This window comes from Vipera ursinii (assembly GCF_947247035.1).
Source record: "Vipera ursinii genome assembly, chromosome: 14".
Lineage (NCBI taxonomy): Eukaryota > Metazoa > Chordata > Lepidosauria > Squamata > Viperidae > Vipera > Vipera ursinii.
The window spans coordinates 12,389,612-12,414,596 of NC_139527.1; the positions used below are offsets into that span (position 1 = coordinate 12,389,612).

The 24,985-nt window shown below is 47.3% G+C and overlaps 1 protein-coding gene across 2 annotated transcripts in view; it reads right to left on the minus strand.

The window, feature by feature from the left end:
- The window catches only part of CABIN1 (calcineurin binding protein 1), a 106,531-nt gene that overhangs the window by 77,105 nt on the left and 4,441 nt on the right, over positions 1-24,985 (minus strand). For both annotated transcript variants that reach the window (XM_083373759.1, XM_083373758.1), the window contains exons 3-14: positions 12,355-12,468; positions 11,570-11,704; positions 10,279-10,459; positions 9,450-9,579; positions 7,880-8,029; positions 3,460-3,737; positions 2,581-2,749; positions 2,257-2,390; positions 1,874-2,091; positions 1,003-1,081; positions 531-721; positions 146-295 (exon numbers count right to left, since the gene is read on the minus strand). In XM_083373759.1, the coding sequence (XP_083229885.1) occupies positions 146-295; positions 531-721; positions 1,003-1,081; positions 1,874-2,091; positions 2,257-2,390; positions 2,581-2,749; positions 3,460-3,737; positions 7,880-8,029; positions 9,450-9,579; positions 10,279-10,459; positions 11,570-11,704; positions 12,355-12,468 (1,929 nt within the window). The remainder of the gene's footprint in view (positions 1-145; positions 296-530; positions 722-1,002; positions 1,082-1,873; positions 2,092-2,256; positions 2,391-2,580; positions 2,750-3,459; positions 3,738-7,879; positions 8,030-9,449; positions 9,580-10,278; positions 10,460-11,569; positions 11,705-12,354; positions 12,469-24,985) is intronic.

Sequence of the window (24,985 nt, forward strand, 5' to 3'; positions counted from 1 at the left end):
GGTTTCAGAGGAGACCCTTATGGCAAGATAAGTCTCAATGTTCCAGAGTTCAAAAAACCTGGTGTGAAACCAGCTGCAAAGGGGAGGTGATAAGCATGGCTTGGAGCAAACAAGATGACAAAAAAACTCCACCAGATGACGTTACCTCTTCCAAAGAAACCACAGAGTCAACATGGAGGTTGGGCAACCTGATCACCACCCTCCTGTCGCTGTCAGGCACAGCTTCCATGGCGGCAGAATACTGAAGCATCTCTGTGCAGACGTCGTAGTTTTCCAGGGCCTGCTCCATTTCACCCTGCAGGAGCAACGTGGCTTTCAGCTCCCTCTTCATCCAGTTCCATCATCAACCCCACAGGCCAAGCGGGGCATTCATCAAGCATGTACCTCAAGGGCCACATCCTGGTTCCATCTTAAGGGATGTTTACATAACACACATTTGCTCTGATCAGGAGCAAACACCCTTTCTAAACTTGTCTTGCAAGGAATATAAATTGAGCATCAAGACCCTTTGGCTGCAGCAAAATACAAACCTGCAGAGCCAGAAACCGAGCTTTCAGCCAATACACTCGGACGGCAAACTGCAACCAACTCTCCTCAAAGAGGTCCCGCTGGGAAGAAGCGAATGAGAGCTGCAGCAGATCCCCCAAGAAGTGGGTGCCTGGAAAGTCTGGGCCAAATCTGCCACTCGCCGAGCTGGCTGAGGGACCATTCCTGGGGGATACTGGAAGAAGAATTTCCCTTGATTAGCACCTTGAATTGGGAACGCAAAGGAAGCCCACTTCTGCAGGCAGACTCCTGGGCAGCCCCTTGCAAGGGTCTGGATGGCCAATGGCAGCAGCCCCCTTGTCTGCTTCCATTCTTGTGAGCCTGGGGACTCATTTCGGCCAGGCATGCAAAGCGTTGCCCAGCTCTCCTCCAAAGCCAGCCTAGAGACCCACCCGGCTGGTAAGCAAAGATACCCTGCCCCTAAAAGCGTCTGCTGAATTTCCAGCCCTCACTCACCCATGGAGCTCTTCCCTTTGGCCAGCAACCATTGATCCAGCTGCAATTCCATGCAGGACAGACTCATCAGCATCATTTCCTGAAATATTGGCAAAGCATGACAGAAAGAAAGGGGTGCTGGACAATCTGGGTGCTCAGGGTTGATTTTTGTCTATTCTTTTCTCTACATGCACACATCTGCCATGCCTGCCAAGACGTGGCCTTTCGTTGCTTAGAAGGCAGAAGGGGGCCTGGCTGCTCCTCACTGAAAAGGAACAGAGCATCCGGTGGGGCTTCTAAGCCAGTTTTTCAGTTCAGTTTAACCTGGCTGTCTGCAGAGGCTACTAAAACATATTTCTTAATCAAGGCGTGCGATTCTCTGAGTTCCTGAGTTGGTGAGGCTAATTCCCATGTTCTCCCAGGCAGAGACCACACCATCAAATGTAGCTGTGTTTAGAACAAAACATTTTGGACTTGGGTTCCATCCTATGACTGCGACTGGCTTCTCCAATAAAGCTGGATGTGAAACTGACCACAGAGCTGTCCTTCTCGAAGGAAATGAATGGAATTCAGAGGCCGGTTTCTTTCTGGTGGCTGAAAGCCTGAAGAGGCAGAGCTTCCTCGGCTGTAGAAACTCATAAAACCACCTGACTTTTCTGATCTCTCCTACTTCTTCTGTACACACAACGCTGTGCAGATTGGTTTAAATAGAGCAGACACTGTGCTGCACGGTGCCCTGGGAGCTGACAGGCAAAAGGGAGCTTGTTGCAGAGCCTGCTAAATCCTGGGTTACGCAACTGCAGGTAGAAATGCTCAGAGAGCAGTGTGTGTGTGTGTGTGTGAGAGAGAGAGAGAGAGAGAGAGAGAGAGATCATTCGAAGTTGATCCCTACCCTGATGTGTTGATTGCGGCAGTCCCTTAATAGTGGGTTGGGAAGGCTGCTGCTGTGCTTTCTCCAGTTGTTGTAGATATTCAGGACAACCTCAGGCAAGCCTGGTGGCCACTTGACCAGAAACCTCTGGCTGATGACTTTCAGGTATCTCATCATCAGTTCAAGGATGCCTCCGTTGTTCAAATTAGCCAAGAGGAATTTATGAACATCCTGCTTCTCTGGAAGAAAAATCGCCCCCTCCTGGGTGTGAGTGCATCACAAGTTGATTTTCAGGGAATGAATGAATCAACAGATGAAGCTAATGTTTAAGAAAACCAAGTAAGAGATCATTCTTTACAGGGATCCCATCTACAGAACAAGATGAGCCAGAAAAAAAATCCTACCAGATTCCATGCAGACTGTCAGCTCAAGGGAGATCCGATGGGAGCCCAGGGGCTGGGAGTTCTCTTCCTTTGCTGTGCTTTGGATCTCATAGTGGTTGAACGGGCCTTCTTCTTCCAGATCCAGCTTCCTCAGGCTGAAAGCACACCAGAAAAGCACTGAAGCAGCAAACTGGAGGACCCGGAGGCAGGGCCAAGGTAGCCAGGCAGTCTGATCCCCGGCTGCGTGGCTCTGCCCTCCCCTCAGAAGCCCCCTCAAGATGAAAGACCCACCCAACCCTGGCCTTTTCCCCAGAACCAGCACACATTCAGGAATGGGACGCGTACCGAGAAGGAAGGAATTTTACTAGCAGCTCCTGGAAATCAACTTTTTCTTCTTTTTTACACTTGGTGTTCCTGACTCGAGCTGATCTCCTCTTTGCTGTTTCACCACTCTCTTCTGTGATTTTCTTCCGTTTTAACCCTTTCTTAGATTTGTCACCCACAGAAGGATCACCTGAGAAGAGCCAAGGAGTTTTGGATTAACAAGCAGCCTCTATCGAATTATTTTCCCTGACTTTTTTTATTGACAATGTCAATGTTTCTGTGTGGTCAAGTATGTCTGACTGGGCCCTGCAAACATGGGTCCAAGGCTCGCCATCGCTGTCCTGGGTTCTTGGGAAAAACTCGAGGTGCATGAAAGTCAACACTAGCTAGAGTTGGCAGCTGGGATTTTATACACATACATACACACACACACACACACTCATTTTTGTGTATATGATAATTCCCCCAAGATTAATGTCCAACAATCAGTCTGTAACAGTTTGGTTTATTTGCAAGCTTTCTGCTATTATAACTTATATAAACTTGTTATGAATTGTTGGGGGCGCATTGGGTTTTGTACTTGGGGTTTTGCTTCCGTAAGCCATCCAGAGTCACTATGATTGAGTTGGCAGCCATATAAATTTTATAAAATAAAATAAAAAAAATAAAATAAAAATAAAATAAAATAATAAAATACTACCCTAACTGCATCCAGGTGAAGGTCAAGACTAAGTGGCCAACTTTTTTCTTCTGCAGCTTATTGTAATAATAAACCTTTATTGTCAAAGTACAACATGTGTACATTGAGATTAGCAATGTATTATTCAGTGAAGGACAGCCTATTCAGCAAGAGGAAGGACTTCCCATTCATGTGATGCCTCTTGCAAAGATCTTCCTCACCTGCAGAGTTTACCGATTCCAGTACAGTCAAACTGGGGAAGTTGGGAGTCAGTGGTGTGTACGTGACAAGGGGTTCAGTCAAAGGCACCAGTGGGTTGGAACTGACAGGGCTGGGGTGAAGAACACTGACGGGGGCTGAATCTGCATGGCTCTCCAGGTGCTGGTTCAGATCTTGGTACTCCAAGAGATCAATTTGCTTGCCCAAGCTTGGACGAGGCAGCTCACAAGTTGTGAGGTGCAGGTAAGTGGCCATCAGACTCTCTCCTAGAGTTTTCCACCTGCATGGAAAACAGGGAAACAAAAGCATGAATGAAGGTAAATATATGTGTCCCGGGATAATGTTGCAGGATCCAATCTGGGTCTGTCACCATGAGAAATCATGAAGCTACTCAATGCACTTTCTTCACATTCAAAAGTGAAATGTGTGAACAAATAAAAGAGACACCCATGGGATCCCCAATATCAGGAATCACTGCAGAAACAGTCCTGTGTGGACTAGAACACCGTGTATTTCAGAACTACACACTTGTCAGAACCCTCAATTATTATTACTCATGCAGTTCTCTGGGCTTAGGTTATTCGTGTTCTGCCATTCTCCTTTTCCTCCATCTGCTTTGATGTATCCTCTACGGGGTGCGAAAGGAATGCCTCGGGGCCATCTGCCTTATCTCAGCGCACAGGAGAAGACCTAACAACTTTGTTGGCTGCTTTCCGGCAACCGTCATCCCCTGTGGATTGGCCTGTTTGAACTGACCGGATGGACAGCTGGGGTAGGATTATTGTTTTGCAGGTTTAACCTACTGATTAGGGCGGGAAGCCCTCAGATCCTGCCTAGCTTTCCTGCTTTCTGTACCTGCCAATAAAAGTTCCTTTTCAAATGATGCCAGTTTCAAGAGTTCTGCTTTCTTGGTAGAGAAACGGAGGCGGGTCCTTACACCACCTAAATTCTGGTGCCACTACCTGGATGACACATTTGTCATCATCAAGACAAATGCACTTAAAAGACTTTCATACCATACTGAACTCCATCTTCCCCAACATACAGTTCACAATAGAGGAAACAGCTAGACAATTACCATTTTTAGATGTATTTGACAACAGACAAGAGGACAGAAGGCCTAGAAACCACAGTTTATTGCAAGGCCACCAATATTCCACACATTCTGAATTTTAACAGCAACCCTCCACTGTTACACACAAAGAGTTGCATCAGAACACTATATGGCAGGGTGAGAACCCACTGCAGTACCCAGCAAGCCAAACATCTGCAGAGCAGGAGCCTACATGAAGTATTCAAACATAATGGGTACCCACAATCATTTGTCACAGGATGTCCGCACAACATGGTGGGGAGAGAAGGGAAGAAACAAGGTGCAAGACCAAACCACATGGCACACTTTGCCAGACATCAAAAACCTTTCGGAAGCTGTAGAATGCAGCTTTCGAGATCTGCAAGTGGGCATCATCCACCATCTAGAGACTACCATACGAGGACAAATTATGCATGATAAAGATCGCTTGGAGATGGGAGATACTTCCAATGTAATCTACTCAATTCTCTGCGTGGATTGCCTGTGACTATATAGGACAGACAGGGAGGTTAACCACCAGATTGCAAAAACACAAGCGAGCAGTCAGACGAGGAGATTCGAACTCATTGGTAGCCTCACATTGCAATGAACAAGGACACACATTCAATTCTGCAGCTACTAAGAATAGAAGAGCGCTGGAAGGGACCTTGGAGGTCTTCTAGTCCAGCCCCCTGCTCAAGCAGGAGGATCTATACCATCTCAGACAAGTGACTGTCTAGCCTCTTCTTAAAAATCTCCAGTGTGGAGCGCCCACAATTTCTGGAGGTAAGCTGTTCCACTGGTTAATTGTCCTCGCTGTTAGGAAGTTTCTCCTCAGTTTCCAACCATTGTTTCTTGTCCTGCCCTCTGGTGCTTTGGAGAATAATGTGACCCCCTCTTCTTGGTGGTAACCCCTCAAATACTGGAATACTGCTACCATGTCTCCCCTGTTTCTTCTTTTCTTTAGACTAGCCAGATGCAAGTCCTGCAGCCGTTCTTTGTATGTTTTAGTCTCCAGGCCTTTGATTATCTTAGTTGCTCCTCTGAATTTTTTCCAAACTCTCAAAATCTTTTTGTGATATGGTGGCCAAAATTGGCTGCAGTACTCCAGGTTTGGTCTTACTAAGGTTTTATAAAGCGATACTAATACTTCGCGTGATTGTTGGACGAGCAGGCACAAAAACAGCCTGGGAAACAGGCCCTTTGTCAGTGCACAGGACTGCTGATTTACCACCAGTCTATGAAGTACTTAGAAGACGAGGGCCACATCAGCATTATGGTTGCCCTCGGGGGTGTGTGGGTGTGGCTATGTGGGTGTGGCCTACTGGGTGGGCGTGGCCAGCTCGACATCACTTGCTTCAGGGGTTCCTGGGTAGGTCTGGGGCAGATCTGAGGGTCTCCGGCAGAGGAGGGTAGGACTGGGGCGAGTGCCGGGACATGGTCCCTCCCTCCCTTCCATCCTGTTCTTTCCTTCCTCCTTTCCACCCTCCATTCCTTCCTTCCTCTGTTCCTTCCTTCTTCCCTCCCACTCTCCATTCCTTCCTCTCTCCCTTTTTCCCTCCCTCCGTCCCATCCTTTCTTTGCCTTCTCTTCTTTCCTTCCCACCGCACTCGGGAAGGGGTGATGGGAGAGGGAGGGATTGCCAGCACTAATATGCTGCTGCTGGCCATTCCTATATATGTGGGTGGGTGGGGGCGGTCCCGTTGAAAGGGATGCCTCGTGACTGCAAGGCTGGAGCTGCTGGTGGGGAGGTGCTGATCTACAACCTGGTTGCATCCATCAAAGCCAGAAGACACTCAGCCTAAGATCGACTGGAACCAGCAAGGAGCTGCCCCACCACCTCTGTCCTGGCCCCCAGGTGTGTGCACAGGAGACGGCCAGTGCTGGCATCCTGGCTGAAGTCAGCCTGCAGGGCAAGACAGCCAGCAGGGATGCCAGACTCTACTTGTGTGCACACCCAGGGGGTGGGGTGGGGTTGCCCTGTGGATTTAAGGCTGAGTGTATTCTGGCTTTGATGGATGCAATCAAGTTGCAGATCAGCGCCAACCCCACTAGCACCGCCACTCTCGCAGCCACAAGGCATCGCTTTCATTGGCACAGACCCCCACACAGGATAGCAAGACCAGCAGCAACATGGCAGCGCTGGCAATCTCTCCCCTTCCCATCACCCCTTCCTGAGCATTGAGGAAGGAAAGAAGAGAAGGAGAGAAGGAAGGAAGGAAGGAAGTGTAGCGGAGAGGGGAATTGGCTGGGAGGCTTTGCCAGATCTCTGAGGATTCAGCAGAGAGATCGGGAGCTCCAGAGGCCTCCGCGGAGGCTGGGGGCAGGGTGGGGCTCTTGGGGAGGGATTTCTAAAGGGGAAGAGGAGATTGACTGGGGGAAGAAAATTTTAGTTTCTCTTTTCCAGAGAGACAAGCCAGAAGGAGGGAGAGCGAGGTAGGAAGGCAAAAAGGTTTTTTATTCTCTCTCCAAAGAATAAACTTCCTACCTCGCTCTCGCTCCTTTTGGCTTGTCTCTCCAGGTGCAGCGGGCCAGTCCTTCACTCTTTTCAGAGCAGGTCCCTGGGCCGGATGTGTTTGACACGTCTGGTCTAAGTGCTGTTGCTACCAATGCAGAACAGCCCATAGTCTGATAGACAGAAGTTCCCCGAGGATGGGGGATCCAGCACGAAAGCCTGGAAGGCAAAGCCCCTGGTCTTGATGATCGACCCAGATGGGATCCTGAAACAGAATCATTCTCACCTTTTACGCCACGCATGATGCATTGCTCACCTTAAAATGGTCATTTGCAATTAATAAAATAAAAATGATTTTCTTTTAATTTGTTAATCCAAAATTCTTGGATTATCTCATGATTAATAATTTATTAGTTAAGTCCCCAGGAGGAACTTTGGCTTGATATTTAATGTTTTCGCAGGAACAACAGTTTGGCAGAGTCCATTGCTAATTTTCTGATAGCAGTTAAAATCCTGCAGTGGACAAGCACATCTGGCTAAAAAGGGTAAATTCTTTGGCTGTCCTATTTGGTAATTTTAGGGTACCCATATTAATATATCTACGTGCAAGGGCACATTGCCGTACATAGGTGCAGGTTCTGATGTGGGTTCTCTTCGTACTTTCTGTATTGGAAAAGTGCTGTGGAGAAAAGAAGGACTAACTGTTGAGATTCTGAAGTTCACCTGGGCCTTCAAAATCTGTTTGGAACAAACTCCCTCTCATTCTGCTAGGATGACTATGAAGCGCTAATTTTAAGAACTGATTGGGGAAGTGCTAGGAGGAAATAGCATTCCGCCCGGCTTGTTATCAAAACCTTGTATCTCTGTAATAAGCTGACAATGAGCAGAAACATACGTGAACAGAGAGATGGGCTGGGCAAGCTTGAGATCTGGCTCAGTCTTCTGTGCTATCAAAGCCTGCCTTTTCCTGCGCAGCTCCAGGGCTTCCTCCAGGATTGTCTGTGTTTCTGATGCACTCACAGGCACATCACACACTGACAAGTCACTGAAAAAGAATCAAGATTTCAACATGTTAGTTAGTTAGTTTTGCTGCAGTTCGAGCATCAACCAATCCCACTGGCATTAGTTTAGGTGGCTGTATAGAAGAATCAGCTTTAGGCAACAGTTTACAGGTGCAAACCAGCCTGGTAGTCACAATCTCTATCTGACACTGGTACTGAGCAGGGGCCAAAAAATGGTGACTTGCATCACTGCCAATCTTTTGCCCTTGTGCTGGTGTGGCCAGCCCTTCATTGCTGCTACACTTCACAAAAGCTAAACTTTTCTTTAAAATGTCCAGTGTTGGGTGATTCTGTTATTCTATAAACAGCTTGAAACAACATTTATCCTGACCCTCTCCACCACTGCTGTGGTCCAGGGAAAGGAGGTAGAAATCGTGGGCGCTCCATCAATGGAGATTTTTAAGAGGAGACTGGACAATCACCTGAGATGGTATAGGTTCTCCTGCTTGAGTAGGAGGCTGGACTACAAGACCTCCAAGTCCCTTCCAGCTCTGCTCTGCTCTGCTCTACACCGTTCACATTCATAACTACATGTCTTTGGTGTGAGAACGGAGGTCACAGCACAAGTTGGGGGTTGGAGATTTGCATTCAATTTATTTATTTATTTATTTATTTATTTATTTATTTATTTATTTATTTATTTATTTATTTATTTTAATTCCATTTATATCCCGCCCTTCTCCGAAGACTCAGGGCGGCTTACAAGCTTAGCCTACTTAGCCAATGATGTCTTTCTTCCATAAATTAGGCTTCTGAAAACACAACCCATGTCTACTGCTCTGCTCTGGCTAACGGAAAGAAAGAAAAAAGTTAACCATCCACTTCACAAATTCTCCAAGGAGAACAGAATTTATTCCTTTCTAGTTGAAATTTGTAGAAGACCCAAGCAAAATCTTGCAGATGTTCAATTTACTAGGCCATGTACAATGGCTGGATTATTTTAATTGTATTATATTAATTGAATCATTATCTTGAAATAAAATACAGCATGAAACAGATTAATGAATTTGATGAGACACATGTGAATGAATTAGAGATGTATAATTAAACATAAAGCTACTGGTTTCTGAATCAATAAAAGTTGCTTATTTACCTACCAAATACTTTCCTTAATATCAAATTTCTGAAGTAACCACTAGCCTTTCTTTACCTGTACATGATTTATTTGCAAATTCACATCCAATCTATTTCTGAATACAGACAGGATAAATATTGCAATCTTGAGCACAAATTTAATCAATCCTCTATAGAACAGAACACACCAGACACCAATCTGCAAGGTTCTAGAAAGCTGCTATAAACACCTCCTCAACCAAACCAGCCACGCTGTTTGCCAGTCCCACAATGGTAACTTGTGAGGACTTCCAGCGTAACACCACAGGTGAAAATAAAAAAGTCATTTACCCTTTCAGAAACATCCTTAAGGAGTCCTTTCTGAGGCATGGCTGTTCCTCAAAGATCTTCTCCTTAATAACAAGTCCTTTGCTGTAACAGTTATCTCTTTCCAGTGCTTTGCAAATAAAATATAAGCATGCTGAGGACATCAACAAAGAAAGAGGACATCTGTTAATGCATTCTAGATTGCTTTGTGCTAGCTCTTTACAGAAGTTACAAAATAAGCTTGTTCATATTGTTGAGACCCAAACACGGTAACCCTCCTGATCCTTGACTTACAACCACAGTTGGGATCAGAACATGCACCACTGAGGAATACTTTCATTGAGTCATGCTCAATTGTACAAGCTTTCCCCTTGTAATTATTAAGTAAATCCAGCTTTCCCCCTTGACTTTGCTTGTTGGAAACCCCTTGGGAAGGCCCCAAATAATGAAAAATGGTCGTAAATACATGATGGTTGCCAAGCACCTCAATGTTGATCATGTGACCGCAGGGACACTGTTACAGTTTTAAGTGACATTTTTCAACACTTGCAAATTTGAACAAGATGTTTATGATGGTTCTCTTTGTAAGCAGCCTAGATTTCCTTGAGACTGAGGTGGCAATAGCAGAAAAAATAAAGAAATAACATAAGCATCTTCTGCATGAGCCTCATCTAACTGTGGAATTAGTATATAAAAAAGTTTAAAAGCAAAACATCATCGTTTCATAACTGGGAGGCCCGCATGGCTGCTATGTACTAGTCCTAATCAACCCTCACCCAACTTGCAGTTTCCAAGACTGTTTGACTCCAACACTGGAGGGGATTCTAAGTTAAGAAAAGCAGAAAGGACCTACTTGTGTAGTCGCTGAGGGTGTAGAGGACGGTGATGAGGTTATCTAAGCAAGGCCAGTGATCCGGATTGCAGGCAAGCCCTTCTTCGAAAGCATGCCGGGCCAGGGGTAGGCGAGTAAGCCGGAGAGCCACATGGCCAATTTTATACCATAGGTTGACATCCGTGGAGTCAAGCATCACAGCCTGGGAAACAGAGCAGACGAGGTTTCTCAGGTAAACTGGACTATCAGAAGCTGGAAGCTGCCCACTGCTTGCCCCCCAAGGGTCTAGGGCACTGAGCAGATGGCAGCCCAGGATCGCCCAGTTCACGGCAAAGGATTAATTTTGCTGGGTAGCTTCAGCTGTCCTTTTGTAGAGGGACGGAAACTAAAGTAAGTGTTCCAGGCCTCTGTTCAGTGCACTGACCCACTCTAACCTTCCCAGAAGAAAGCTGAAAATTGTTCCTCCATCCTCTCCAGAGGTATCACACCTGTCCCCACCACCAAGAAGAAAAGCAACATTTCAAAGTGCAGAATCATATCTGTCTTATTATTCATTCATTCATTCATTCATTCAGTTAGATGTTACATTAGCCAGGGGACTATAGTGTGAGTACAAAATAGTTCTTCAGCTGCCGAGAATTGCTGTCCATTCAGTTCACACTGACACACCATCCAAAATGTTCCACAGGGGATAGACTAGAAAAGTTCAGCGGCATTCTCTAGCTTCATCTGGGGCTTCTCCCTCACTTGTGCTAAACCTTGCATTGGGGAAGGTCCAGCCCTGGCTGGATTCACACTACCATATGAAATGCCGTTATTTTCCCACTTGACGTGGTACCTACTTATTTATTTGCATGCTTTCAAACTGCTAGATGGGCAGAAGTTGAGCAAGTGATGGGAGCTCACCCCAACACACAGTGCTAGGAGTTGAACTGCTGGAACAAAGACCATCTCCAGTGTCTTTAAGCTACTGATCCATTAAACCTCTCTTACTCAATAATAATTGAAATAAACAACACATGGAACAAGAACTACTTTGGTATAAAAACTTCACACGGATGGAAAAGACTTCCATGTTAAAAAGCAATGTCAGCAGAACATCTATGCTTGAGACAAACACTGTAGACAAAAATAAAAAAAAAACCAAAACGGAGGGGGGGGGGCAACTACAACAGGCCTTACACAAAGGAGTGGGACCCAAGCAAAGAACCCTGGAAGGCTGAAGCCATTGCAGCAGGTGAGATCCCCCCGAGTCATCTTCTGCTCCAGCGTCAGCCCGTGTGGAATGGAGGGGAGAAGGAGAAGGGCCTACCTCCAGGTAGAACTCCATAGCCGTCTCGATGTTGTCTCGTTGGGCAGCCAGCTGGGCCAGGTTCTTGTAGGTTGAATACTTCAGCATCAAGCCTGGATGCTTCAACCCCTCTCTCTCATCTCCAGATGCAACTGCCTGAAAATTGGAAGTAAGTAGAGGAAAATGTTTTGTCTGTAATGATGACTTAAATGATCACCAAATGACCTTTCATGGCTGCTCCCTGAATGCAAGATATAAAACAAGGGATCCCCAGGGAAGAAGCAGCAGATTAATGTGTTGCTGACTGACCCCTTCCTGCTCATGGAAATTGTGGAAACTGTAAGCATCTCTCCCTCTCTCTCTCATAAACACACAGTCCCTTTGGGTAAAAGAAGCCATGTGGTCTTGGCTTATGTTAAAAAAAAATCAACAGCAAATTCGAGATTAGCCTAGGAAGAAAAATATTCCAAAAGACAACTTTCTCTGACCTTCCCATGTAGGGAATCACTGAAGTAGTTTTAGCTTGAAGATGCATCCAGAACCAAGCTCCACTTGCACAAGCGGCGGACACTTGCAGCTCCATTTGTGCGATCAGGGGATGTGTGCACCTGCCACTTGCACAAATGGAGCAGCGTGTGCGTCTGCCACTCTCACAGAACCATCCCTCTCTCCCCCTGCCGGGCCACCAAGTCAGAAAGTTGGGGACCGCTGCACTAAGAGATCTTCACTGGCAGCAAAGACAGCAAGAAGCTTCCCCCCACCCCCGCATCAAGCTGAAGCAAGAGGGACGTCCCTGCTTCACTCACTTCGCGCAACAGCCGAGTCTCCAGCAGTTCGTGGTAGGCCTTGGCTGACTCTTCAAAGAGGTCATGTTTCTGAAGGTCCAGCGCTTGGTGATAGAGGGCAAAGGCTTCTGCTTCCTAGAGAGCCAGAGACACAGTGTGCTTGATTAAATACTGCACTCCAAAAAAAGGAACAAGGCTCCTGCAATTCTGAAATTTTAGGAAGACATTAATTTAAGCAGCTTTGCAAGATGCACACCTGCTCAAAACAAACACACACTTTTGCGAGTCTTGCTCAGCGATGAAAGGCAAGAGGGCTATTTTGAGTGGAATTATTTCAGGGCTCCGCTCTGTTTCAGAGAAGGTGCCTGGGAAGCTGGGATTGCTTCTTTCAACTGCTGGACCTCTTCTGAATTTTCTTCCAGATCTCCCCCACGTGTTTAGCAAGAGAGAAATACAACAGCCCCCACTCCCCCTGCACAAATCACACCATACTGGTAACTTTTATAAGTTTTTTCCTTTCTTCGAATGCAGCTGAGAAAGTAGAAAGGTATTTCTTCTGGGTTGGTGGGTTTATGACTATGATACTCTACATCTTCACTCATTCCCCCCTTTTGTTTCTGGAATTTCAGAGTGTATTTTAAAGTGCCATATGATTCTTTGTTGGCCAGCTTTGGGGGGGATGTCCATGCTACCAGTTCAGTCAATGTGCACAGTGCAACAATGCATGATTGAATTTGTCGGTTCGAGTTGCTTGCCGCCATTCAAGTTCTTAGTATTTTAAGAAAAACAATGAGTCATTTTGCTGGGCAGATGATGTGTGTAATTTATTATTAGTATTTTATTTCTGTGCGCTGAGACTGTATGTGCTACCAGCCAGGGAAAAAGAGAGTTTGTGTTAAAATACTAGAGAAGAAGGAAGGAAACAGCCCATCTTCTTGGCTGCCTTCAATGTTAGGTTGAGAAGATTTACACAACTTTCTGTAAAATATTTTTAAAGAAATCACAGTTGTGTTTTTGGAAGGTCTAAAATATATTGTCTGCTCTCCTGTCCTTCATGGAGGAATTAACTGACTTGCAGGGAACGCCTGTTGTCAGAAGGTGGTGTCTGGGTTCCTTTGGAAAGAAAAAAAGCTCGTTAGCAAACAGCAGAGGCTCCCAACCTTTTGGGCATGTGGAGAGAGGTTTTTCCGCTGACCAGAGGGGGCCTGGTTTTGTGTGCTGCCTGCATCCACGGATAGGGCTTTGCTTGTTTGTGTGGACTGGTTGTTGCTACCGGTCCACGGACTGGGGGCTGGGGACCCCTGAGCCACAGCATCTCCACAAAGGCAGAGGGACACCCTTGCATTCAAAGCTCTCTTTGCAGGTGGGCCCCCTGCCTATCATCGGGATCCTGTGGCAAAAGTGGGGGAGGGGGAGCAAGAGACTTTTTCATGGCTGTCACATCAACATGTTTGGAGCTGTCTTTGACCAAACATGGAATGCCTGAAAGTGTGGTGCTGCACACAGGCAACCAAAATGTTTCAATAGAATATCCTAGGCAGGATATTAATAAAATGCAATGCTGTTGCATTTTATGTAGGATAAATTTTAAATTCTCCAGCCTCAGAAGATAGAAGATGTACAGACAAGATATGTACGCTAAGGAGATTCTTTTGTTCAGAGTCCTCAGATCAAAGGGAACAAACTACATCCAACATATGAACATGAGTTTTATATGTTCTTCAGTATCAGGACCTCAGCTCAAAAACTTGAAAAATCTAAAATGTTTTTTCTGGCATAGCAGAAAAATGGCACAATAGCAACCCACAAGCCACACAGAGTGTGGACACCATCAGATGGCATGATATACCAGCTAACTAATAATATAAAAAATAAAACATAAGAAAGTAAAAACCACACTACATTACTTAGAATTAAGACTAATTGTAAAGAAAGTAAACATTGACTAGACAAAATAATTTCCTACATTTAATAAAGAACCAGCTTATAAACAGAAACCATCTGAGCTCCATTTTTCCAACAGAGAACAATGATCTGCTTCATTTGCTCCAAGTTGGATAAATCCATAGGGGTAAATTCCAAATCTGGGGTACACAGTTAAAAAGTACATTTATATATCTAAACTGAATTATCTTAGTATCACCATATTAACAACCTTATAGACTTTTGGACACCAGGGACTGGTTCCATGGAGAGAGATTTTTCCATGGACCAGATGGGGCATGGTTTCATGCACCACTGCCTGCATCCCGTGTGTGCACAGATGGGGCTTTGCTCATTTGCACAGCTTGGTTTCTGGTGTGCAGCAAACCAGTACTGGTCAACAGCCTGGGGGTTGGGGACCTCTGTTATAGACAGTAAATCAGAATACAGATGTGGTTAAAAGTTTGCAGAGATCCTTTTGAATTTTCATTTTTTCTGCTTAAATATGACCTAACACATGGTCTGTTCGCCACACATCTTAAACTAGATAAACAGAATCCAATTAAACAAATGAGGCAAAAGCATTTTACTTGTTCATTTCTTGAGCAAAATATGTTTTTGGCTTGTTTAATTAGTTCTCTATATGTAGTTTTAGGATCACATTTAAAATTATATTTATGCAGAAAGATGGAAAATTCAAAAACTTTCACAAACTTTCCAGCACTGCTATACGGGTGGTCCTTGTCAGGGATGAGAAATCAGGAACCAGGATAGAGTTCAAATGTACTATATGTTTATTGTATGCTACCTGTACACAAGAATCTAAAGGACTAAAGACAAGGCAATTTGGTGCCAGATAAGAGTCTGACTGGACTCAGGTCTTTTACAGGGGCGTAGAGATGCCAAACAGATGATGAGTTTCTCCCTCTCCCTCTCCCTCTCCCTCTCTCTCTCTCACACACACACACACACACACACCAGGCTCAGCCTGTTCATCTCCTACAGTCCTGGACTTACTGGCCTTGCAAGGGACCTACTTTGTGACTGCAACTGTCAGAATCCATTTATATCACATTTCATAAATGTATAGGTAGAACAATGTGCTTATTCTGGGGATTCTGCCATCTCTCCGAGGGGGGGGGAGAGGATGGTTACTTAAGGCGATCTTCAAACAACAAGGAACATTTGAACTGGGGGAGGGAGGGGGAGAGACAGATCTGGATTGCATCTTCATTTACAACTAATGATGAGAGCCTGACCAAATGGATGAGGGGAGGGACTGAAATGGGAATGCTTTATATAGGATTGAAATGTAACTTTTGTTAGATTCCGTCTTGTATTGCCACAATCGATTCCATCCTAGTAAACATTTTCCTTTTGGACTAAACTTGCATCCAAGAGTTCTTATTTTCTAAGATGTGGATTGAGGTGGGTCCTGACAGTAGACAGAATCTGCTATAAGAGTCAACCTGGAAGGGAGAACCTTACCGGGGGACTTTGCAACAAATACAATGTCTGGCGATGAAGCAAGAGAGGAGGGAAGCCCTATGGAGGGGGAGTCTTCCCCCCAAATGGAATCCCAGAGACGATGGGAAGCTGAAGCGGCATATTCCCCCGGGGAAGAAGCGGTGGAGCAGTACGACCGAAAACTCCGGTGGTCGATGGGCGTTGGAAGGAAAAGTGAGTGGGAAAAGGCTTCGGGAGAAACGACCCTGAGGCGGAGTAACCACCAACCGGAATGGAGGCAAGAGATGGAGAGTTCCCTGCACGCCAGTGAGGAGGAGCGGATCCTGGAAAAGGCCATTGATCTGATGAAAGCAACCCTGAGCTCAGTGAGGGAGGAGAGAGCTGAAAATCGCAACCAAGGCAGCGCCTGGGGACGCAACTGGAAAGGTAACGGAGGGGATCCAACACCTGAAACCCCAGGGCCGTCCAATGGAACAGGAATTGCTGCCTCAGCAGTACCCACCCACCCCAGAACCACAGACGGGAACCAGGATGAGGAGCGATACCGGCCACGGCGCAGACAACGCTCCAGCCAAAGACTCCCGCCCCTGGAAGTCAAATTCAAGGGGGAGCCATCACGACTGGGATTTTTCCTAACCCAAGTCCTCAGCTACATGGAAGAGTATGGACGGGACATCCCCAGTGACAAAGCACGCATCCGAATTGTGCAATCTGCCCTGGACGGGACGGCTGCAGACTGGGTGGTGAACTTGCATGACTCCAACACCCCAGAACTCAACGACTTCAACTGATTCATGTCATCTTTGAGGCGGCGGTTCAAGGATCCTTTGGCTGACCGTAAGGCCCGGGAAAGAATCAAAACGGTGAGGCAGGGCAGGCGAGCAGTGGCTGATTATACCCAAGAATTCCGAGCCATTGCCAGCAAGCTGAACTGGCCAGAAGACATCCTCCTCAGCCACTTCAAAGACGGTCTAAACTACGACCTGTATGACGCTTGCCTGCCTCGAGGAGACCCACCCCATCTCGACGACTGGTACCCGAACAAACATGCGAGGGGGAAAAACCACCAGCCACAGCCAAAAAATCAACAGGTTGCTTCAACTGCAGGAGAGAGGGCCACCGTGCTGCAGAATGTCGTTCAAAAGCCCCCCCACGAAAACCAGAGGCGTCATCCTCCAAGAAGCCGGGGAAGCCCCAAGGCAACACAAAAGAATCTTCCATGAAGGGGACAGAGGCTGTAGAGTCCACAATTCCTGCCAGGAACTGGGATTGGACTCCGGCCTGCACCGCAGGGACGGTGGACAACTCGGAAGACAGCTCAGAGGGAGAACCATTGGTAAGTGGACCCCTTCCACCCATACTTAAGACAGTGACTATATTAGCTTCCCCTATGCCTGAAGCAGCCAAAATAAAAGCTCTGATAGACTCTGATAGACTCTGGGTGCATCCGCTGCCTTATCAGCCCAACGCTGGTGGAGAGATTGAGCATCCCAGTGAGGAGGCTAAAACAACCAATCTCTTTTAGTCAATTAGATGGGACAATAGCAGGGGGAGGACCAGCCACCCTAGCCACTTTACCAATCCACCTATCACTGGGGCCCCATAACGTTTATAGTGGCCCCAGGCATGGAATGCCCAATGATTCTAGGACTGGAATGGCTGAAGAAATGGAACCCTGGGATAAAATGGAGGACAGCAGAACTCAATTTCCCAAAGGGGGGGGCAGAAGAACTTAGACTCCAAAAGCACCCCCCCAACACAGAGGGAGGAGACAGCAGCAGTGGGGAAAGAGAAGGGGTTACCAGAGATACCGGAGGAATACAGGGACCTGGCTGAGGTTTTCAGTGAGGAAAGAGCAGATGAGCTTCCCCCCCACTGCCCCACAGACTGCACCATAGAATTCAAACCTGGGGTAAAACTCCCAAAACCCAGGATGTATGCCATGAGCCCAAGGGAAATGGCAGAAATGGAAAGATTCATAAAGAAAAACTTAGAAAGAGGATTTATTGAGCCTGCCAAACCCAAAGTGGCCGCCCCGGTTCTGTTCAGGGAGAAGAAGGATGGTTCTTTCCGCTTGTGTGTGGATTATAGAAATTTGAACACAATTAGTAAATGTAATCTGTGCCCCCTTCCCCTAATGAAGGATATGCTATCCCACCTATCGAAAGGAAAGATTTTTACCAAACTAGACCTGAGGGAAGCATACTACCGTATTAGGATTAAGGAAGGAGACAAATGGAAGACTGCATTCAACTGATAGCACCCAATGGGGTGCTATCAATTCAAAGTATTGCCATTCGGACTGCAAGGGCCCCCCGCAGTCTTTATGCAATTAATTAATGACGTGCTGAGAGAGCACCTATATAAGGGAGTCCTGGTTTACCTCGATGACATCCTTATCTTCACAGAAACCAAAGAGGAACATATCAAACTAGTCAGAGCAGTCCTGAAGAAGTTGCGAGCTGCCCATTTATATGCTAAATTATCGAAGTGTGAATTCCATCAGGAAAAAATCGACTACCTGGGATATCGCATATCTCCAGAGGGCATCGAAATGGACCCTGAGAAGGTCAGGACAGTACTAGAGTGGGCACCCCCCCGCACACGGAAGCAATTGCAAAGTTTCCTGGGGTTTGCAAATTTCTACCGCCAATTCATCCCCGCATTTGGCCAAATAGCCATGCCCCTCACAAATCTGTTGAAAACGAAGGGGGGGGGTCACCCGTGAAACCCAGCCAGCCTCTAAAATGGTCAATGGAATGTCAAGCAGCATTTGAGAGGCTAAAGAGACTTTTTTCTGCTGAACCTGTCCTAAAACACCCAGATCCCGACAAAGCTTTTGTAATACAGGCAGATGCGAGTGATGTAGCGGTAGGAGCCGTACTATTACAAGAAAATGATGGGGGGACGTTGCAACCATGCGCATACACATCCAGAAAACTCACAGAAACAGAACAACGCTGGCCAATATGGGAAAAAGAGGCATTCTCGTTGAGGTGGGCATTACTAACATGGCGCCAAATTTTAGAAGGAAATAAAATACCTTTCCAGGTCTGGACAGACCACAAGAATTTGGAAGCGCTAAAAACGCCCAGGAAGCTCACTCCTAAGCAAGCCCGCTGGTCCCAACATTTTCACCGATTCAATTTCACTCTCAAACACTTACCAGGGGGAAAGAACTTCCTGGCAGATGCATTATCCCGCATGCCCCAATATAACAGCACAAGAGTTACTGACTTTAAACCACTTGTACTGGAACAACAACTGGCAGCACCAGTCACCACCAGGGCACAAGAAAAAATGAAGCCGAAGGTAGATAGCCAAACTGGAATAGAATTCAGGAAATCTTTGGAAAGTGATGAATGGTTCCAGAAAAATAAATATGTGTGCACAATTAAAGATGGACTGCCATGGGTGGGGGAGAAGCTATATATACCTGCCACACAGAGAATCAATTTCATGCAACTGTGCCATGATACAAAATCAGCAGGACACTTTGGCTTTGTAAAAACCTTACACTTAACTAAAAGGCAATTTTGGTGGCCATCTATGAAAAAGGACATAGAAAGCTATGTGGGTAGCTGTCAAATTTGCGTGATGGCCAAAAGACTGCAAGGGAAACCGCCAGGTCTGTTACAACCGGTGGCAAACTCCTCAGCCCCATGTTGTGGTTCTGATGAATCACCATGGCCTTGGTTTCCCTCCTTGGCTGACTATCATCTGGTCTTTTTGCAACGTGGAATTGATTTGTGCAACCGGAATCTCTCCTATCATTTTGTGACTATACCGGCTTATTAACCCTGATGTATTTTATTGACTCTGTTGCTCTAATTCCCTCCTCTTCTCTCCCCTCCCCTATAATTTTGGAAGGCCCGGGTTACAACCACTGTGGGAGAGTGGTTAAGATTTTACATCTGCTGCCTCCCAGAGGTGAGAGCTCTGGGTGGTATTGCTTCCCCGGTTGTATGTACCAGGCTGCTCCCCGGCCCCGACCGCCGTGAGAGGGCGGGATTCGATCTGTTCCAGGGTTTCCCAGCTCTAGTGGCAGTGGAGCTGGGCTGGCACTCTGGTCATTTGCCTTCGATTTATTTTGAGATCCTCCCGTATCAATCTGGTCTGCCTTGCTGCCTTTTTTGTCGGACTTGTTTAATAATCATCATTCGTCTGACTTATTCTAGCACGGTTTTACACGCCCTCAGGGGGGCCCCCCATCCTGGGAGCGACCCGCCTTACTCTTTTCACCTCCTCTTGATGAAGGGCCCGATTGCTGGGACCCTGAGAGATGGTTGGGCACGGGTAGGGGCCTCCGATATAAACCAATTAAGAGGCCCCTGGTTAGTTTTTTGGCTAAATTTTTTAGGTTAGGGAGGGGGGTGAGAACTTCTTTTGGTTGTTCGGATATGGGGGGTAGTCCAACAACCGTTGTTCAGGCCAGGTCCGGGATTGATCGTGGGGGGGAGGAGCGGGGGTCGGTTGCCCCCGGGGCTCCAGGGCAAGTCGTGGGATTACCTATTCCCACGACGTTAGGGAATGGCAGCAGGTGTAGGAACAGAGGGCCGTATTGATCTCAGGGAAGGCCTCTCCGCTGCTGGCAAGCGGTGAGGCGTTACGACCCTCTTGTTCTGCCCCGAGGTCCCGGGAGTGAGGATGTGCAGCCTCCTGAGCTCCGGCTGGTGTACTTGAATGCTAGGTCTGTCGCTAACAAAGCTCCTCTCGTCCGTGACTTGGTCGAGTGTGAGCAGGCGGACCTGGCTTGCATCACGGAGACTTGGTTGGGCCCAGAGGGCGGTATTCCTCTGGCTGATCTTTGCCCACCAGGTTTCCGGGTGCTACACCGGCCTCGGGCTCAGGGTAGGGGTGGGGGAGTGGCTGTTGTTATGAGGGAGACCTTGTGCCCGCGGGAGGCCACCGTTCCGCAGATAGTCGGGTGTGAGTCTCTTTTTGAGATGCGGCCCTGGTGCACAGTTGGGCTTGCTGCTGGTGTACCTTTCGCCTAGTCACGCAGCAGCAGCCCTGCCTGAGCTTCTCGATGTCCTCTCTGGGTTGGTGATTGAGTTCCCGAAACTTATAGTTTTGGGGGACTTCAATCTACCATCTCTGGGAGGATCATCTGAGTTGGCTCGGGAGTTCATGGCTTCCATGACGGCCATGGACCTGACGCAAGTAATTTCAGGACCGACTCATGAGGGAGGCCACACCCTTGACCTAGTTTTCTTATCTGGACGGTGGTTAGATGATCTTGGTGGGGGCTCCCCAATTGTTATGCCCCTGTCATGGACCGATCATCATCTCCTGCGGCTGGTGTTCTGTTTTGCTACCCCCCGCCGTGGGTGTGTGGAACCAGTTAGATGGTACCGCCCCAGACGCTTAATGGATCCCGAGAGGTTCCAGGCAGCGCTGGGGTCCCCACCTGCCTCCCCCGCTCACAGCTCGGCAGATGCGTTAGTGGAAGCCTGGGAAAGGGCAGCCACTGAGGCTCTTGACCGAGTTGTACCCTTGCAGCCCCTGACCCGGTGCAGATCCCGTCGAGCTCCATGGTTCTCCGCGGAGCTCCGGGAGATGAAGCGTCGGAGACGGGGCCTAGAGAGCGGTTGGAGATCTAGCTGATCCGAATCCGACCGATTGCGACTAAGAACCTATATTAGGTCTTATCTCGCTGCGATAAGGGTGGCGAGGTCTAATCACTTCGCTACCCTTATCACGTCCGCAGATAATCGCCCGGCCGCCCTGTTTAGGGTGACTCGCTCCCTCCTTAATCAAGAGGTGAGGGAGGAACCCTTGCAGGGTCGTGCCGAGGAGTTTAACCAACATCTGTCGGACAAAATCGCTCGGATTCGGACCGGTCTGGACTCTGACTGGGCAGAGTCTGACGATCAGGACACGGGCGGTCTTGTTGATATTACCTGGGAGAAGTTTGATTCTGTGACTCCGGAGGAAGTGGACAGGATTATGGGGAGGCTGAGCTCCACCACATGTTTATTGGACCCGTGCCCTTCCTGGCTGGTTTATGCAGCCCGGGAGAGGACACGCAGCTGGTTCCAGGCAGTTATATCAGCTTCTTTGAGTGAGGGTAGCTTCCCTTCTCTTGAAAGAGGCGGTGGTGAGGCCTCTCCTCAAGCCTGCCTTGGACCCGGCTGTATTGAACAACTTTCGTCCGGTCTCCAACCTTCGCTTCCTTGCGAAGGTTGTTGAGAGTGTGGTGGCGCATCAGCTCCCTCTGGTCCTGGATGAAGCGGATTATCTAGACCCGTACCAATCGGGTTTCAGGCCCGGGTACAGCACGGAGACGGCATTGGTCGCGCTGGTGAATGATCTCTGGAGGGTTCGGGACAGGGGTCATTCCTCTGTTCTAGTCCTATTAGACCTCTCAGCGGCTTTCGATACCATCGACCATGGTATCCTGCTGCGGCGTCTCAGGGGATTGGGAGTGGGAGGCACGGTCTTACAGTGGTTCTCCTCCTATCTCCAGGGACGTTCGCAGTCGGTGTTGACAGGAGGGCAGAGGTCGACCGTGAGGTCTCTCGTTTGTGGAGTTCCTCAGGGGTCGGTCCTCTCGCCTCTCCTGTTCAACATCTACATGAAACCGCTGGGTGAGATCATTCGTGGCTTTGTAGTTGGGTATCATCAGTACGCTGATGATACCCAGCTTTTTCTTTCGACCCCAAACCATCCCAGTGATGCCCTCAACGTGATGTCCCGTTGCCTGGAGGCGGTTCGGGTCTGGATGGGGAGGAACAGACTTCAACTCAACCCCGACAAGACTGAGTGGCTTTGCATACCTTCATCCCGGGTCTATTCAGATATTCCATCTCTTTCTATGGGGGGTGAATTATTACCCCCCGTAGATAGGGCTCGCAACTTGGGAGTCCTCCTAGATTCACGGCTCACCTTGGAAGATGACATAGTGGCTGTGACTAGGGGGGCTTTCGCCCAGGTTCGCCTGGTGCGCCAGTTGCGGCCCTATCTAAGCCGGGATGATTTATGCACGGTCACTCACACGCTCGTGACCTCTCGTCTAGACTACTGCAACGCTCTCTACATGGGGCTTCCCTTGAGGACCACTCAGAGGCTCCAACTGGTACAGAATGCAGCCGCGAGAGTTGTGTTGGGAGTCTCCCGATACTCCCATGTCACACCTCTGCTCCGTGAGCTGCATTGGTTACCAGTTGTCTTCCGGGTGAGATTCAAGGTACTAGTAATGGTGTTTAAAGCCCTACATGGCAAGGGTCCGGAGTACCTTATGGAACACCTGCTGCCGGCGTCTACTTCCCTCCGCCTAGTGCGTTCCCACAGAGAGGGCCTCCTCAGGGTACCACCGGTCAGAGAATGTCGACTGGTGGCCCCCAGGGGGAGATCCTTCTCTGTGGGCGCCCCGGAGCTATGGAACCAGTTACCGGTTGAGCTCCGGATGGCGCCCGATCTTCGCTCCTTTCGCCGCGATCTAAAAACATACTTGTTCGAACAAGCCGGCCTGGCCTGAGGGGGGATTGGTGGGGTTTTTATTATCTTTTTATTGGGGTTTTTATCATGTATTAACTGTATTTTTAATGGGCATGTATTTAATTACTTTTTAACTTTTGTAATTCTGTGTTTTATTCTTGCCCTGTACACCGCCCTGAGTCCTTCGGGAGAAGGGCGGTATAGAAATATTAATAAATTAAATTAAATTAAATAGCCATGGATTTTATCGTAGAACTGCCAGAAAGTAATGAAAACACCGTAGTCTGGACTGTCACAGATCTGTTCTCTAAGCAAGTACATTTCATACCTTGCCAAAAAATCCCGACCGCAAAAGCATTAGCAAAACTTTTTGTACAGCATATTTACAGATTGCACGGGGTACCACAACGCATCATATCTGACAGAGGGGTGCAATTTATGTCGGCATTTTGGAAAGAATTTTTATCCCTCTTAGGAACCACCCAAGGACTGTCATCTAGTCACCATCCTCAGACAGACGAAGCTTCTGAAAGACTTAATAATATACTTGAACAATATCTGAGATGCTTTATTAATTTTCAGCAGTCCAACTGGGCGGACTTACTGCCTTTTGCAGAAGTAGCATATAATAATGCAGTCCACTCAAGCACAGGTTACACTCCTTTTCAAGTAGCTACAGGCCAGAGTTTCAACCCAATACCAGAACTAACCCCAAAAGAACCGGTTATCCCTGATCTGAAGGAATGGATTGCTCAATTACAAAATACATGGCCAATCGTTAGGAAAGCGTTGGAAGATGCCAGAAAAGCATACAAGACATAGGCAGACAAAAAAAGAACCGATCCCACACCATTTAGGGTAGGAGAGATGGTATATTTATCCACAAAATACCTGAAATCACTCCAACCCTGTAAAAAACTAGGACCAAAATATATTGGACCCTTTCCAATTAAAAGAATCATAAACCCAGTAACAGTTGAATTAGAACTACCCAAAAATCTTAGACGAATACACCCAACCTTCCACTGCAGTCTATTAAAGAGAAAACAACAATCACCACTACGAGCAAAAATCCCACCACCACCACCCCCCATCATGGTGGAAGGAGAACAACATTTTGAAGTGAAAGAAATCTTACATTCCAGAAAACACCATGGAACGATACAATATTTAGTGGCATAGAAACACCTCCCCTCCTCAGAAAATGAGTGGGTTAACAAACTCCATGTTAAAGCACCTAAGTTGCTTAAGAGGTTTCATACAGAATATCCGAACAAACTAGGCTAACATTGATATGTTTTCTTTCCCCACAGATGGACTCATCTTTTTTCTGAAAGGAGAGCCGAATGTCAGAATCCATTTATATCACATTTCATGTATAGGTAGAACAACGTGCTTATTCTGGGGATTCTGCCATCTCTCCGAGGGGGGGGGGAGAGGATGGTTACTTAAGGCGATCTTCAAACAACAGGGAACATTTGAACTGGGGGAGGGATGGGGAGAGACAGATCTGGATTGCATCTTCATTTACAACTAAAAAGGAAAGCAATAACCATAAAACCAAGGAGAGTTCCCTTTCCCGCGGAAGGGCCTGACACCTAAGCAAATGATGAGAGCCTGACCAAATGGATGAGGGGAGGGACTGAAATGGGAATGCTTTATATAGGATTGAAATGTAACTTTGTTAGATTCCGTCTTGTATTGCCACAATCGATTCCATCCTAGTAAACATTTTCTTTTTGAACTAAACTTGCATCCAAGAGTTCTTATTTCCTAAGATGTGGATTGAGGTGGGTCCTGACAGCAACATTCACTTAACAGT